The sequence below is a fragment of the Melanotaenia boesemani genome, chromosome 9, assembly GCF_017639745.1.
Source record: "Melanotaenia boesemani isolate fMelBoe1 chromosome 9, fMelBoe1.pri, whole genome shotgun sequence".
In the NCBI taxonomy this organism is placed as follows: domain Eukaryota; kingdom Metazoa; phylum Chordata; class Actinopteri; order Atheriniformes; family Melanotaeniidae; genus Melanotaenia; species Melanotaenia boesemani.
Genome location: NC_055690.1, coordinates 3,069,216 through 3,086,945, shown reverse-complemented (window position 1 = coordinate 3,086,945; position 17,730 = coordinate 3,069,216). Strand labels below are relative to the sequence as shown.

The window sequence follows — 17,730 nt, the reverse complement described above, 5'->3', positions numbered from 1 at the left end:
AACACTTTACAACAGTCATAGATGTGAAAAGCTCACGTTATAAATGCAAAGCAAACATATGTCGGTATGTTTTATTTCTTTTCCACACAGAGAAAACAGCATCCATTCAGTTTAAAATATGTTGGTGCATTTAATCATTTCTAATAATTAAACATAAGATGAGTGCACAGAGAAATGCAGCGATATGTTTCAGCATTAACTCATGAATAGCTGTGTCCTGTTTGAGTCACTGCACAAAACAGTAAATCTCCCTGATTCAAGTCACTCTGGATAACAGAATCAGGTGCCTGAAATGGAGCTAATCTATAGCAAACTTCAAAGTGTCTGGGTCCAAAGTGCTGACCCCCTGCCAGCAGCAGAGCTGGGGGAGAAGGCTTGCTGCTGAGTCCTAATTTGTGAACATTCTGCAAAAGAACTGCAGCAGAAAACCAAACACTTATTAATCATATGCGGATTACCTGCAGCTATTTTTAAGGTATGAGGAGAAGACCTTTTCCTGTGCTGGAGAGCTTCTGCAGCTTCCTCAAGATTTAAAAAAACTGTCGGTTTAACACAACAAGCCAACATGGTTATAACATGAGCTGCTTGTTGTAGAAGAAAAACCTTTGTAGAGTCAGCAGGCGAGCAGGCTAAAGCTGAAATTGGTTATTTACCAAACAAAGCTGTTTTATTTCCAGCTGTGTATAACGCAGCATGCCCATCGTCCACTCTTTCTAATTTAATAACGACCAGATGAGCCTTCACGTAGACTCCCTGCTGAAGACATCGTTTAAAACTAAATGTCTCTAAACTTATTCAGTATTTTTAAATTAAGTGCCAGAAGTTGATTTTAATCTGATTAAGTAATTTTAATCTCAACAATACCTTATTACATGTATATATGTTTGTGTGTGTGTGTGTGTGTGTGTGTGTGTGTGTGTGTGTGTGTGTGTGTGTGTGTGTGTGTGTGTGTGTGTGTGTGTGTGTGTGTTGGTCAGAATATGACAGATTGTCCACTTTGACTAAATTAGATGCTGTATTAGCTGACAGCTATAATAGCACATAAATTCCTCTGAAACAAAGAAAGTTGACATATTTCAGTATTTCAGCAGCATCCACACAAACATGAAGGTTTGATATTTGAATAGACAACACATGGTCTCAATAAATGGCTTCAAATATCAGAGATTGTATTTTATTTCATTTGCAGCATGTAAACAAGATGAATTTTAGCCTCGCTGGTGTTGACTTACCTCAGAGGACGTCTGCATGTTTTACCATCACACCATCTTCACACTCAACCCACCTTCTTTCCTGGAAGATTTCTCAGAGAAAACACATGTCGTCGTCTCAGAATTTCATTCAGGTTTTTATTTTAAAGACTTTTTTCTTTAAAAGAACTGAATCAGAATGAATCGTGCAGCGCGTGCAACGTGCAGACGGTTTTATTCTCGCCTCTGCTGCTGGTTTCTGAACAAAATAAAGATTTTTAGCGTCGATTCAGTTTTGAAAGATGAAAATCTGCTGGAATAAAACTGTCGCACATCAGTTCTCCCGCAGACACCTGTGGATGTCTGAGACGCTTTTTAGGGGCTAAAAACGTTTAGATTCAGCATCACTAGAAATTACTGAACAGTTGGCGCAGAGTCGGATGTTGGCGCAGAACCTGGTGCCATGTTTCTGTTCTCCGCTTTTTTTTTTTTGCGACATCACAAGACTGAAATTAATTTACATTTTTAGAAAACATTATTTTCGATCCTGCCGTGTCGTCGCGACCAAACTTTTTAGTGCGTCGCTGTTTCTGGTTCATTTGAAATATTTTTCTCTTTGTATAGCCTATAGTTAATAAAAGATAATTACATATCCGGGTGTTTTGGAGATTAAATAAATTAGACAAACTAAATAACATTTAAACAACTCAAATCGCAGCTTAAAGGTTTTTCTGATGAGGGTTGTTCATATGTAGCTGGAGATGTTGAAGGAGCTCCTGTAGGAGAAGGCCTGCAGGTACTTTCTGCTCCTCTCATTCAATGTTCCCGAAGCTGCAACACATCTGCAAAACACAATACACCATTCTGCTCTTAACTGGGGGAGAAATGGTAACCTCAATCACATTATTTTTTTCAAGTTTTTAAAAAAATCTCTAATGTTTTCTTAGTAAAAGCAATTTTTAATAAAGATGTTAGATGAAACTGAAAACCCAAACACATCGTGAAGGAACTTTCCTGAAGTTGTTGACACATTTGGAGAGATTTTCTCTTAGATGTCCATCGTTTAAACTCAGTGAAACGTAAAAGTAAAAGAAAAGATTTTTCTTGTTTTCTGCAGATTTATTTTCAGGATTTTGGTTCGAGGATTTCTGAAGTTTGTGAGTCCAGAAAGGACAAACACGTAAAAGATTAATGTGATTCTAACAAGGAAATTAATGTGGATCGAATTAGTTTTATCTTATTTGAAATTTGACGCACATGGAAAACATAAAGAGAGAGAGAGAGAGAGAGAGAGAGAGAGAGAGAGAGAGACGAGTGCGCACACACACTGAAGGAAAAGAGCTGGGAACAGATCAAAGACATTTATGCTCAAAATGAAGTTTTGTTTTTGTTTGTTTGAATGAATGAATGTAAATTAAAGTGTCTCTGTCATATATAAACATTTTTATTTATTATTAAATGTAGGCTACTTTATATCTGAATAAGGCGACACACACTTCCACGCGCACTGCCAGTCACCTGCGCATTGATCTGACTTGTGGCTAATCTAAGCAGCAAACGTCCCTGACTGTTGAGCACACCGAGCAGCCGGTGTCATTCCACGGTGACTAGAATTCATCCCAGTCAGGCGCTGAACGGCCACCTCACCTCAGCAGGATGGAAGGAGTTGAGTTTCTGTGAGGATCAGACTTCCTCAGACCCACGATCTGTGGCTACTGTGACAGCTCTGTCACCCCCCTCCCCTGCTCCCTTGGGTCATCATAGCGCCCCCACCTGGTGTTCCACCTTTCAGCCACTTGCACCTCCAGCCCTTGTTTGCGGTGATCGTGCCGGACTGGGAAAGCAGGAGTTAAACCAGCTTCTGGGCTGGCAAGCAACCGGACTGAGTGGATGTAGGACGTGATTGGATTTGTCATGAAGTCATATGTTTGTTTTATTGCAGCACTGTGCTGCATTAGGTATTAACCTGAGCATCTCGTCAGTTTTGCTCCAAATGACATGACTGCGCATAAGTGCGTGTTTGCGTTCAGTTAGGGAGGGTATGAGGAATCATTCTGCTTTTCCACAACTCAGAACAGATATGTTTCAGCGAGCAGAGAGAACTGTAAAGGAGCAGGAGGAGGAAGAGATGAAGGAAATAAGGAGGAGGAGGAGGGCTGCTGGTAGTTGCAAAAGTCGGAGCAGGAGGGAGAAGGAGGAGGAAAAGAAAAAAGGAGGAGGAGGAGGAAAAGAGGAGAAGGAGGAGGAGAGGGCCGCTGGTCGCCGGGTTTCCATGTGACAAGGGGAAATATGAGGGACTTTGACAGGTCTTAAACGGTCTGGCGCCAAGGCCTCAGTCTAGCCGCTAAATATAGCCGAAGAGATGATGCAGAGAGATGGGAGGAGAAGATGGAGAGATGAAAGGAAGAAGGGAACAATGTCTAGGAGAGGAAGAAAAATAACAATACTGGCTTATAGACGAATATGGCGCAAAACTGTCCGGTTAAGTTGTAATTAGAGCGTCTTTGGCTCGAATCACCGGGATGGAAGACGCTTTTTAAGCACACTTCCACATCTGCCGATGTATTGTGTTGTATTGAGCGGACAGATCAAGGACGCAGACAAGAAACAAAAAGAAAAAGAAAGAAAAAGAAGAAGCTGTGGTCAACTTCCTGCGTGGAAAGGGTCACGCGACCAGTTAATTCATTTTTAAAAAGGAGCGTAACGTGAAAACTGAATGACACTGCGTGAATTAAACGTCTCATATTTAAGCTTCCAAATCTGCTTTTTCTCAGTCATTTCCAGAGATCATGAGATAATAATTTTTTCTGTGCCATAGATTATCCAAATCATTAGCACAGAGGGAAATTTGTCCCCTCAAAAAGTTCTTAATTTGTTCATTTTTTGCATAACTGCTGATCTCTGATTCTCTCACATCCTCAACATACACACGTGGCTGAAGAACAAATCTAAGGAGCATTTTTACTGTCTGCTTTCATTAATCCCAACACAGTGGACGTGTTAATCTGTAAGTGCTGTGCCCCCAGAATCCGCAGCTTGGATCAGTCCTCCTGCGACTTAATGACTTTTAAATCACGCGTAATGAAGATTTCTGTACAGTTGGAGGCGCAGAACAAATAAATGGTAACTAATCTGCAAACGCATTGTTGATATAATTATCCAGTTAAGTTTTCTATTTTTTTTTTTTTTTTTTTTTTTCATCTTTTTCATTACAGCTTTATGCAGCTAAAAATTCTAACAAGACGTCTGAAGATGCAGCATCAGTCCAGTCAGGTGCAGGGGCAAATTAATGTAAATATACACCACAATTTCTGATGAGGCCATTCTTCATCATTCCTCATTCTCTGATGTCCCCTAGTATTTATTATTCCAAACATTTCCCAAATAAAATTTAAAAACTCTTCACATTATCACTGACTCTGCTGTTGATGTCTGAGCTGCAGCTCTTTCTCCAGGGATTTCAGTCTGATCTAATATGTTCTCTGAGCTTGTAGAGGCTCTTTTCATCCAGCCAGGTCCAGTGGGCTACATGCTCGGTTCTGCTTTTGTTTAGCTCCTGTCTGGCCTGCTGATTCTTTTATGCATGGCTGTATCAGCCCAACAAAAGCCGAGCAACAAGTGTGTAACACAGTGAAGATATGTAAACTTTTATGCTCCTAAATCACAGAACGTGAACATTTGACACGCTAGTGACGCGTTTTCAGAACGTAAAATAATTTATTTTTGCAAAACTGTCTGATTGGAGCCGAAGGTTCATTTTGTTTTTGTGAGTCTTCTGTTGGGATGAAGTGTGTTAGAGACATTTTATATATTAGTTATTGAGATTTGTGTGTGTGTGTGTGTGTGTGTGTGTGTGTGTGTGTGTGTGTGTGTGTGTGTGTGTGTGTGTGTGTGTGTGTGTGTGTGTGTTTTATAGGCAGTAAGTGTTTTGTACGACTGTCAGCGGAAGCAGCAGAGACGCTGCTACGTTTACAGGGGTTCAGAGGAAATACGCAGTTGTGTCTGACAACCACATTCAGGGGGATTATCACTTTTTGTTTCAGTTTGGTCGAAGTGACGCTTGTAGCCCGCTCCTTCCTTCACACCGAGAGAGCAGCTGTTTATCCAAAAAAGAGAGTAAAAATTACATCTGACACCGAGTCATGACTGAGGCAGAAAAAGTGGAGCCGCAGATGAGGCTGCCGATGGGGGCCGGAGGGGCTCGCGCATGCAAGACTTCAGGGTAAATATGAAGAGACAAGAGATCGTTGTTATGGTGGCGCATCAGCCGACTGGCGCCGAGCGGCTCTTTAACAAACTCAGTCCGAGTTAATCAGGAGCTGCGGGGTTGTTCTGAAGGAGCTGTGCATGGAAGCTGTGGGCCCCCTCCCCCGGTGGTTCCCAGAGTCCCGCACTGTCCGTACTTTGACTAAATACAACCTGTCGGAGATTACACGGCACCACGGCCTGCTCTCAGCTCACACTGAGCACTAGATCAAGTCATCGCATCGCTTCATGTGAAAATAGAAACTAGAAAATATCAGACAGAAGTAAAACACACCTGCAGTCAGTCTAAACACGTTCTAGAAACTGTGAAGTTTGTATCGAAGTGAACACTCACCGCTTTCTTTCTCTCTGATTTTTCTCTCAAAAATTCATTCATTTCCTCAAGTTTTTTTCTCTCTCTCACTCCAAGAAGCTTTGTTGTTTGTCTTTTCCAGTCTTTCGAGCTGCTGCGGCTGCCGCCTTCCCGGCAGCGCGATCAGGGAAGCGCGCGGACAAACGGGCTATCTCGCCCGGGAAAGCCGGAGCAGGCTGAGGCGCACACCGCCAGACGCAGCCGCAGCCTCAGCGTCAAAACTGCCGACACATTTAACTACAATGTCTGTTATCATACAGCGCGACCGAGAGAGCAGCAGCATTCTGAAATTAATCTCCCCGGAATGCGACCCCAAAAAAGAAAGAAAAATAAAAATTAAAGCAGGAAAAAAAGAGAGAAAGAAATGAAAAATAAAAAAAAAAATGCGAGTCGTGGATTTACTGTCGGGAGTTGTTCTAAAAGACAGAGACTAAATGTGAAGAAGCTGTTCCTCTGTGTAAAGGTGAGTATTTAGACAGGGAGTCTGTGGACAGGTTGCTTTTTCCGGAGGCGACATTGTAAAAACGCAAACCGAGAGAGGTGATGCCTCCACCGGCCAAGAACTGAGGGCTGGCCCGGTGTTTGGCTTGGAAATGGGGGTGGGATTTCCCGATCTTTCCTGTCATTGGTTAATATTTTATTCTGTTGACATGTTTTCTTACTGCTAATGCTTCCGACACCTTCTTGTCCCCCTCCTCCTCTCCTAGAGTCTGGCCGGAGCTGTCAGAACCACGCCTATAGGGGCCCACAATTGGTCCAGAAAGCGTAAAATCAGCAATCAAAGGGGCTTGGTTCATTAGTGTTAGGGATGGAGGCAGGAAGGACATGTGAGATAGTAACAGATCTGCAGTGAACGGGGCCACATCTCTTTAGTCAGAGTGGGATGACTGAAGCAGAGAAACAGCTTTTTTCTCTGAGAGGCACACAGCGCAGCCGGACTCCACCGACACATCGCCGCTTCTGCTGAAGGACCCAGCGGAGGAACCAAAGGAAAAGCACATCGGCAGCAACTCCGAGCACTTTTCTTCACCCTTACAACACGTTGTGTGTTTGACAAGACGCTGGACTCTATAGCGCTCCGCAGAAATTAACAGCTCGCGAAGCGCGGATCTACACTGGCTCCAGGTCTGGGGAAATACCACTAAAATATATCCATTGTTTCACTTCGGTTTTTGTGGATGCACCGATGAGAGATCCAGTTTTTACAGGGACTGCAATGGCTTATCACCCTTTCCACGCACACCGGCCGACCGACTTCCCCATGTCCGCCTTTCTAGCGGCTGCGCAGCCTTCCTTTTTCCCGGCGCTCAGTTTGCCTCCCGGGGCACTCACCAAGCCCATCCCGGACCACGGCCTGGCTGGGGCGGCGGAGGCTGGGCTCCACCCGGCCCTCAGCCACCATCAGGCGGCTCATCTCCGCAGCATGAAAAGCCTGGAACCCGAGGAGGAAGTGGACGATGACCCAAAAGTAACACTGGAAGCCAAGGATCTTTGGGACCAGTTTCATAAACTCGGCACGGAGATGGTTATTACCAAGTCCGGAAGGTAAGATTGAACTATTATGGATTTTAGAGGCACAGAAAAAAAAAAAACAAATTGAAAGCCGCTTAAAAATAGAAAAGAAAAGAAATCCACAATCAAACGGAATCCTGTGCGTCAGGCCTTTACCAGACGCTGCTGATTTTCCCACAGATTATTAGTCTGTTCCACCACCAAGAATCAGACCTGAACTACACGATGTTTCCCACGGATTAAACACAATCTGCCTGGTTTTTAACTCGAATTCCAGTCCCACATTTAAGACATAAACCGAACCAATTAATATTTTATTTCTGCCATCCCAACAATTCGCTCGCACAGAGATGAAAGTACATATTTGTAATATTTTGGGGGAGAATGTGCTTAAAGCTGTTATCAGCTTTTATCTTCCAAACTGCGCTCTGTGGAGACGTAGCAGCTTCTGGATTTTATAAACAGGCTGTCAGTTCAAAAAGCAGAGACGTGAAGCTCTGTGGTCATAAATACACTGTTCAGCTTTGTAGTGGAAGGCTTGGACAACACACACACACAGACGACATAAACACACACTATAGTTTCACTTAATTGCGAGCAGAGCTGCAGAATAAAATCAGACAATAATATTTCCACGCGTCAGAGCGCCGCGTGTTTTTCTGCGACCTTTGGTGCCTCTTTTGTCAGATTTGTGCAGACGCTGCTTGATAATGTGTTTGGTGTTTTTTCGAGTCGCGTTGACTCCTTGTGTTTCTCTCTGCAGGAGGATGTTTCCTCCGTTCAAAGTGCGAATAAATGGGCTCGATAAAAAAGCCAAATACATCCTGCTGATGGATATCGTGGCGGCGGACGACTGCCGCTACAAGTTCCACAACTCCCGCTGGATGGTGGCCGGAAAGGCCGACCCGGAGATGCCCAAGAGGATGTATATCCACCCGGACAGCCCGGCCACGGGAGAGCAGTGGATGGCCAAGCCTGTTGCTTTCCATAAACTCAAGCTGACCAACAACATCTCGGACAAACACGGATTTGTAAGTAACTGAGCTGATGTTTTTTATATTTTGTTGTTTGGATCACCTCATGTAGCTGGCATTAACTGGGAATAATCATTATTATTATTAATATTTTATTATTTAAACAGAGGGAAAGGTTTTATTTTATATGGAGGAGAGTCGTTGTTTCAGCAAGATCTTGATCAGGAAAAAGTTAAATAGTTGAAACAGTTTAAACTTACATCTGGAATATTATAAAACTACGTTTCTACGTGGGAGACAAAGTAAGCCATTTTTTGTTTTCTTTAAATGAATGCAAAATATTCTAAAATCTAAATAGAAAATATGCTCGTAAAGTGGAGACACCTTCATGTTCCCACTTTGTTGCCTCTTGACTTCGCACCGCCGCTGACAAACCAGCCGACACAGAATATTACCAGCCTGCTTTTTTCTGCTCCTGCCTTCAAACCTTGTTTCCAACCCGGGACGCAGCAGTAGTCTGCGCTGCGTCAGCTCAGGACAGTCCGGCGATGGATCCTCTTTACTGCGTTAGGGGGGAAAGGAAAGAAAAAATGTGTGTTCGCGAGGCTGAGGATTAAGTGGTGTATTATCAAATCGGGTCAGAGAGAAATGACGTGAAATGATTGTGAATGTCTGCCGACTGACGTCCCTGACATCCCCTCCAGCTCTAAATATATCCAAACTATGTCCCTGTTTAACATTATTTTCCCTGTTTAATAATAATAAACATAAAGAACATTGCAGCAAATAGCGAATATGTGACAAAGTTCGTCGCACTGGCAGACAAACAAATTCAACATTTACATATCAGTCTAAATAATTTGAAAGGGAGGATTTCTTCGTACCTGCAGGCCTTAATTCTGCTGCTGCATCTGTGTCTTGTTTAACAGATTAACTCTATATCTTCTCATTTTGCCAGGAATTAACTCAATGTGTCATATTTACTGCTGCTTTGTCTTTTAAATTATTTACTTTAGATTTTCTCCGTATTTTTCTTATACCGTTGGTTAAAGAAAACAATTAAAATTTTAGATCGGGGCTTATGTGTGTATATATATATATATATATATATATATATATATATATATATATATATATATATATATATATATATATATGTGTGTGTGTGTGTGTGTGTGTGTGTGTGTGTGTGTGTGTGTGTGTGTGTGTGTGTTGTCTTGTCGTCTTTGTTTTTTGTGTTTGTTTTTTGTTTTTTGTCTCTTTTATTTAGCATATAGCAGCATCAGGTTGATTTGAAAATATTCAGCTTATTTATGTTTTAACACCAAACAGAGGTAACCCCCCCACGCTGATATTCACTCCAAAGCTATGCGTTTTTGTGTGTGTTGGTCCAGACCATCCTGAACTCCATGCACAAGTACCAGCCCAGGTTCCACATAGTCCGGGCCAACGACATCCTAAAGCTCCCCTACAGCACCTTCAGGACCTACGTGTTCCCGGAGACCGAGTTCGTGGCCGTGACGGCGTATCAGAACGACAAGGTGAGTCCCCCTCTCGCGACGGCCTCTAATATGGCTGCTATAGTTTGCATAATAAATGTGCAACATGCAACCCCTCCCCCGCCACCAAACCCTGAAGACTTAATCTGATTTTGTAGGTCGCCTAATTTCCCTGCTGAGGACTCCCATGTCCCACTTCATGCTTTTTTACCGCTGATATATCTCACGATTAATTTAAATAGGTGATTTAATGCTGTGTTTTCTGATGCTTCTGAGCTTTAAATGGTCTGTTAGAAAGAAGAAAAGTGGATAAATTGGGCGTATAAATTGCAGAGATTGCGTTTTGTTTGTTGTGATGCTGAATCAAGCATGACACTGATTTTATTTTGGCTTAAAAAACAACAAGGAGCGGTTACTTTAACCATTTTTAAGGTATTTCATGTCATTGTTCCAAGCCGTCATTCTGTCCCTTTATCCTGCGCCGTGAAGCTAATTGGGGCTTGTGTCCAGGGGGACGGGGGTCTCCTTGTTGTAAAAGTTTATGGCAAACAGTCACCATCGATTAAAGCGCGTTTAAAAGCTGCGCAGCCTGCAGCCGCAGTGGACAGATGCTGCAAGACAGTCCGCTCAAACTGGAAATGCCTGAAGCGTGTTGTTATGTAGGGCCACTGAGGCCCCTCAGGAGCCAAAGCCATGCAGACCTTTCCCGGCTCCCTGTTCAAACAGTACACATCTGGACATATCGAGATGGCAGCAGTGATCCAAACCGCATTTTTAATTATTGATATGATAGTCATCTGTTCATGTATGGCACCCTGCTTCTCTTTCTGGGGATCGGAGGGCTCCGGGCCGCCATGCTGGAATATTTCGTGGCAGGATTTCTCTCCAGGGGCCGATGAGAATAACGCCCTACATTTACACTTTTATTAATAATGCAAATTACGTCCAGTGGCGGCTCCTGCCAGCATCTTGTGTGTGTGTGTGTGTCTTAATCCAAACACACACACTATATTATAGGAGGAAAAGGACACCAACAATGAAGGCTTTGTGTTTTTAGTGGAGATTTATCAATAAAAATCATATTTTCTTTGCATTTTTGACAGATAACACAGCTGAAGATTGACAACAACCCATTTGCCAAAGGATTCAGAGACACGGGGAACGGAAGGAGGGAGAAAAGGTACAAAACGGTCTTTATAATAATAATAATAATAATAATAATAATAATAATAATAATAATAATAATAATAATAATAATAATATTGTTGTTGTTGTTGTTCAGGAAGCAGCTGACCATGCCGTCTCTGCGGATGTATGAAGACCAGTGCAAGGTGGACCGAGAGGGCGCGGACTCGGACGCCTCCTCCAGTGAGACTCCAGCCGGCAGGGATTCGGTCCACTCGCCGCTGGGGGCCGGTACTAGCCCGCTCAGGTTCAGCAGGCCCAGTCGAGGTAGGAAATAGTTTTATTATTTGACATGATTGGCCCTACATGGGCAGGAATTAATGTTTACTTATAATTTTGTGGGCAAATCACTTTTACATAAGCCTTAAATCATTAAATGGGATTAAATGTGGCTGTAATTTAATGGAAGACACTAAATGTTTGCATGAAGTTGTAATTTTTACTTTTGCAAACCTGTCGCATATATTTTAAGAGTTTTAATCATTTTGCAACCTGATTTAAAAAGTTTATTACTTGTGCATTTGTACTAGTTAATTTAAAGATATTATTTAATTATCTGCAGCACCTTTAAATCACCTTTTCTTTTGTTGGAGTTCAGCAACAATGCTGCACCTGGGCACCTTTCTTTTCTTTTCTTTCTTTTCTTCCCAACTTTTTTGCTTGTTTCACAATTTCAATAAAAAAATTGTTGCACTTGTAATTATGAGAAGGACCACTATTAAAATTCCATTTGACCTCATTGCGTAACTTCCATCAATTTGTTAAACTAAAGCAATTTGGCAAAAAATCTTAGGTTTGAATGCAACTTCTTCTTAATTAAAACAATTTTTTTCAGTGATTGCAATCAAAACATGACAAACTGACAAAAAATAGTTTATAATGAAAAACTTGTCATATCCAGATGATTGGGAGGATCTGAAAAAGGTTAAAGCTTTTGGTTTTTGTTGTTGTTGTTTTGTTTGTTTTTTTTTGTGAAGGGAGCTGCTGACACTTCTTTTAAAATTTGCCCTTTTTAGATGAGAAAACATGCACAGACAGTGAGCAGGAGCTGGAGCATCATGATGATCACTGCACAGGCTCCAACAGCCCAGGAACAGAACCCGTGTCCCCCTACAGCTCCAGGTGTGAGGAGCGAGTGAGGGAAAGGCCGAGTGCTGAAAAGAAGGACGACGCCATATTCAGTATAAGGAACCTTGAGAAGGACAAAGTGGAGAGCAGGCACAGGAAGGACACCACAGACGCGTTGACAAAGGACTCAGATTCTGGAGGCATTGGTGCCAGTAAGGACACCTTCTCCCCTCTAGTAGTCCAAACTGAGAGCCCCTCACACTTCAGCCCAGGTCACTTACAAAGCCTGGCTCTGTCTGGCCTTCACAGTCAGCAGTTCTTTAATCCTCTGAACACCGGATCGCCGCTGTTGTTTCACCCTGGGCAGTTTGCTATGGCCCCTGGAGCTTTTTCTGCTATGGGCATGGGGCATCTATTGGCCTCTGTATCCGGAGCAAGTGGTTTGGAAAGTGGCAGCCTCTCAGCCCAAGGCACAGGAGGAACCCCTAACCCCTTTCCCTTCCATCTGTCTCAGCACATGCTCGCCTCTCAGGTAAGGAAGACCATTCAGTCAGAAAATGATCTGGTTCGCTTCTAAACCTGTAGCACTCGTCTGATATCAGCAAAGCAGGAAAGTTAGCTTGTTTATTTGGCCTGAATCAGTCCTGGAAGTAATTGTGACCACTAAAGTAAAAATGCATGCATTTTCTGTGGATCTGTAGCAAACATTAGAACATGATGTTGGATCTGTGGAATAAAATGCCTGATTTAAGATCTGCCTGCCAGATCTTTTCCAAAAGGAGATTTTTCCAAAAAGACTATTGTGACAACTATATGAAAATAGTATCCTTTACAACTTTGACTCTGATTCTTTCCTTTTTCATATTGCAGGGCATCCCCATGCCTCCGTTTGGAGGTCTTTTCCCGTACCCTTACACCTACATGGCAGCAGCGGCAGCTGCAGCCTCAGCCTCAGCTCTCCCAGCTGCCAGCACCTCCAGCCCCCTCACCAGGAACCCTTTCCTGGGCTCATCTCGGCCCCGCCTCCGCTTCAATCCCTACCAGCTCCCTGTGTCACTGCCCCAGAGCTCCAGCCTGCTCACCACCGGCTTGCCAGGCAGCCTCAACCTGAGCTCAGAGTCCTCTAAACCTGGCAGCAGGGAGACCAGCCCGGCCCCAGAGCACCATAGCAACCACAAGACAGGAGGATCCAGCATAAGGGCTGCATCTCCCAAAACCTCCATAAAAGACTCTGTAAATGAGCTGCAGAGCATCCAGAGACTGGTCAGCGGCCTGGAGGGCCAGAGAGAACCCTCTCCAAATGCAGACTCTCCTAAGTGATTAAAACTGTGTCTGGGATGAAGATTTGGCCACCAGAGGACTGGAAGTGCACATCACAGAGACTGAGATGATGATTTGACTGAACATGTTTGATGAAGGCTGAATTCAAATATTTTTTGGAACAAAAAGCTGCAGGTAGACAAAAATATATAATCTATGTAATGATATTTAACCTTTACTGAAATCACAAACATTGAAGGCTTCATGCAAAGCTGTTTCAGCTGTAGGATATTTCCACCATCATCATGACAAAAATCCCCCTGAATCCATTCGCTTTAGGGTTAGCAACTCCTAAACACACCAGGTGCCCTGCTAGACTTTTCATTGATTAAATTAAGACCAAATCAGAAAAATTAACAAACTGAATGTGCAAAGTACAGGAAACAATGTTGACAATAAAACAATAATCATCAAAAAAAGATATAAATTAAAAATGAAAATCAAGTTTGATGACATGAAATAGAGAAACAAAAAAGATCATTATATCGATTATAATAAATAAATTAAAACAGATCACGTGATCATACATATCTGAGCCTGCAGCTCCACAAAAGGTTGGAATTGATGTGCGGAGTTTGGTTAACTTAAAGAATTTGAGCATCCAAGTCCGTTTTATTTTCTTTTTATTTCTTTTTCTTTTTCTTTTTAAACAAAACCGAGCCTTGAACAGGAGCCTGAACAGGCAAGTCTGATTATTTCAAAAGGGATGGAAGGTTTTCCGTCTGCAGGAGAGAGAAAACACAAACAAAACAAACAAGAAAGAAAGAAAGAAAGAAAGAAAGAAAGAAAGAAAGAATCGCTTTTCATTTCACGCCAGAAATATTCTCTCTGAACTATTTATGTAATTAAAATTTTCTGTAAATAAAGCTAAGATCCAAGAATATGCAATCGGTATTAATTTATTCAAGGCTGTATAATAGCGTGTATATATTTGGAATTGAACCCCCGCCCCCTCCTTACCCTGCCCCCCTCCCTCAGTTTTACATAGACTGTACATTGAAGCTATTTAGCGCTTGTTGGTTTGAAAAAGAAAAACTGTGTGAAGCGTCGCAGATTTTTTTTTTTTTTTTTTTTTGTTTTTTTTTAGGGGACGTGTGTGCCATGTTTTGTCCACATCGACAAACTGCAGAGGAATAGAGAGAAAGAAGAAGAAAAAAACACCTCAGGTTATTTCACTCCAGACTGGAGATATTCAAAGTAATTCCTCCAAACGGGCGCATCATTCATATCTACTCAGAAATATATTTAAAGATGGAAATATCTTGTTTATGCTGGTTGTCCGGGTATTTTTTTTATCTCCCCATCACCCCCCCCCCCCCCCCCCCCCCCCCCCCCCCCGCACCCCCCCCTTTTTTTTTTTTTTTTTTTTTTTGATTGTCTCACAATTTCAATAAAAAATCGTTGTGCTCAATCACTGTATAACTTTAATTATTGTTCTAATAATAGACTCTAATGGGAGAAGAACTTGATGGAGCGATTCAAAATGAAGTTATCAATGTTTTTGACACACACGAACATACACACACGCATGTTGACAAGTGGGACATGAGCGCCATCTGTTGGTCACGTGAAGAAAAAAGCAGGCTGTGAATGTGGTCTGGTGAATTTGACAAGAAAATAGACCTGGGTTGGGTTTGCATGGTGGCCTATTATAAAAATATATAAATATATCTAAATCACATGGTTTAAATTGTGGTGAAAATTACTGGTGGTGTATTTGCATTAAGGCTACAGCTCTAAATATTACATATCTAAATATTACATAAAAATAATAATGATAATAATAATAATAATAATAATAATAATAATAATAATATTATTATTATTATTATTATTTCCGGTTTTTAGATTTAGATAACAAAAATGGAGTGGAGGTTTAATTTGAATTAGATTTTTGAAGGCCTATATTTTGTACAGCAGCAGCTTAATCAGTGTATAATCAAGGTTTTGATTGACGTTAAAGTCTTGTGCGCGCGCTCATCAGGTCTATTTTCAGCTCGTTCTTGGTCGCCATCAATCAGCATTTCCTTTAGCATTGTGTGTCCGCTGTATTTTTAGAAAGAGTTGAGTAATGTGAAAATTATAGGAAGCCTTTTCTCTGCTCCGCACAAACATGCGCGCGCGCATCCTTTACAGTCGGAGAATAATTTCGAGTCTTAATTTTAAGACAGATATTTGTGCATAATTTGAAACATTAAATCATATAAATCTGTTTGTAGATAAAGTCAGTTACTGGCTCATAATGCTGGACTTAGATGGGATGTTTTTTCTCAGTCTCTATGATAATTAATTATAATAATCACTTGTTTTATTTCCGGAGGGTCTAGTAAAGATGTTGAGGCCTCGTTGAGAGCATGACGCATCACTAATGTGTGTGTGTGATCGTGTAGATGTGTGTGTCTCGGTTTAAAGGGTTAAGCAGGGGGAGTTTAGGGCAGCAGACAGCCTTTTGTCCGAGACCCGGCGCCTGTCGCCTGCCTGCCGGCCACAGCCTCCACACCGCCCCGCTTCCTAATTAGAGAGCCCACCCTCCTCCTCCTCCTCCCCTCCGTCTTCATTTTCTTTTCTTTCTGCAGCGACAATCACAAAACTCTCATTCTATTACGGGGTCCATTGTTGCCACTCTGTTATCTTCAATTAACAAGGAGAACGACTCGACCTCGCGCTCTGGGAGAAAAAAGTATTTGTCTAAATCAATCAGTCAGTGAGTGATCAATAGGCTCCTGTGGAGGCCCCGTGGATCATAACTAATGAGTGGTGACGGCGTGGGGTAAAAAGGCCAAGATTATTCACAACTTTGTGAAATGATCAGTGCAGGTCCGTGTTGTTGTTGAAGCGTTTTGTAGGCCAACAGGACAAGTTTAACGCACGAGACAAACAGCATCTTTCCTGCTTGGGACGGAGTGAAGCCGTAAACAGGAGCCGCAGACGGCTGCCCTTCACTTTGGATCTGCTCTCCTTATCTGCACGAGATGTTGCAGAGCCTGCTGGGATCTGGTCTCACATCAGTCAGCATGCCCCACATTACACAAATATTCTGGGTGGAAGGTGACTTATATAACTGCATGTGCGGAATGTGGTGTCAGTGTTGTACGTTTACTGGTTCATTCAGATTTACACCAGTTCATATAGTCATGGATGACATTTTAATTTACCCGAACATTGAACCGTTATGTGCATTTTCCAGTTAAAGCGGTGATAAGGATAACAGCTCTAGCACCTATTTTTGTTTTCATTTAGTTATTTTTCCCCGACACCAAAGATGAAAAAAAAAAAAGATTATACTGTGAAAATAAATGCGCCCACATTAGCAATGATCCGACATGGAACAAACAAAGTAGTATTAACAATGGAAATAATTCACTTAGACTGAACCTCCCCTATAAATCTCTCTCTCTCATTATATATATATATATATATATATATATCCATGTGTGTTACTTTTGTTCAACTATTACATCATCATTTAAACCTCCAAACATTTCTGCAAAATCCGCTGTCCCTTTCTTTGCTGTGAAAAGCTCAACAAAACATTTTCCTACAGTTTGGCCTGTTGGTCTGACAGTTCTGTGAAACATCCCACAAGCATGGTGTCTACAGTGTATTATTATGCTGCAACTCTCTTCGCAGGCCTCTCTCTCTCTCTCTCTCTCTCTCTCTCTCTCTCTCTCTCTCTCTCTCTCTCTCTGCGTGTGACAGGGCAGGCAGCCTATTGGCTGCTTGGCTCAGGTGCAGCCTGACGCGCCTCTGCAGCCAAGCAGGAAGGGTCCAATCACAGAGTACTGCTCTCTTTCAGGACTTGGCAGGGGAAGAGATGAAATCCACAGCTGTAACCTCACCCTAACAGTTACAAGAGTCTTAAACTAGATCAGAAGCAAAGCCAAAGTCATTGAGTTTTTAAGAATATATTTTAAATAAAGTACCCGAGGAAAAATGTTTAGAATGCTATGAGTTAACTTAAATCTTGAGAGCAGACAATCAATTAAAACACCTAAAAAGCACACCTATAAAATGCAGTTATAATGCAGGCAGGTCACGGGGCCACCAGAGCCGTTTATTTAGATCTGCAGCCAGAGGAAAGTGTTTCAGTAACCATCAAGAATCCCAAACCAGTCAGAGTGAATGAGGGCTTTCAAAAGAGAAGAGCAACAAGACCTGACTGTGTGAGTGGATTTGTGTGCTTCAGAGTTCTTTGTTGTTGTTGTTGTTGTTTTCTTTTGTTTTCCTTTCTGTTTTTTTTTTGTTGGGGGGGGGTAAATTTAGGGTTACAGCATGCCAGCCGGTCGCCCCCTCCTGGACACAAAGGTATAGGGAAAGAGGCTATTGTATCGTCATTAAGACTTAAAGAGATCAGAATACATACA

General features: G+C 42.2%; 1 protein-coding gene and 1 long non-coding RNA gene across 3 annotated transcripts; one reads left to right on the top strand and one right to left on the bottom strand.

The window, feature by feature from the left end:
• Positions 1 to 1,662: 1,662 nt before the first annotated feature.
• LOC121645961 lies at positions 1,663 to 6,326 on the bottom strand. Its single transcript, XR_006011542.1, has 2 exons — positions 5,791 to 6,326; positions 1,663 to 2,032 (listed from the first exon to the last, which is right to left on the bottom strand). It is a non-coding gene; the product is annotated as an uncharacterized LOC121645961 (long non-coding RNA).
• tbx2b (T-box transcription factor 2b) lies at positions 5,185 to 14,684 on the top strand. Of its 2 annotated transcripts, XM_041994769.1 has the most exons (8): positions 5,185 to 5,412; positions 6,516 to 7,353; positions 8,084 to 8,351; positions 9,683 to 9,835; positions 10,897 to 10,973; positions 11,076 to 11,245; positions 11,995 to 12,578; positions 12,917 to 14,684. In XM_041994769.1, exons 2-8 carry the CDS (start codon positions 6,995 to 6,997, stop codon positions 13,364 to 13,366), a joined length of 2,061 nt encoding a protein of 686 aa, XP_041850703.1. In that variant the 5' UTR covers positions 5,185 to 5,412; positions 6,516 to 6,994; the 3' UTR covers positions 13,367 to 14,684. The 2 variants fall into 2 exon arrangements, with proteins under 2 accessions (XP_041850703.1, XP_041850704.1); XM_041994770.1 differs by lacking the exon at positions 5,185 to 5,412 and having other exon boundaries at positions 6,326 to 7,353; positions 9,689 to 9,835.
• The last annotated feature ends 3,046 nt before the right edge of the window (positions 14,685 to 17,730 follow it).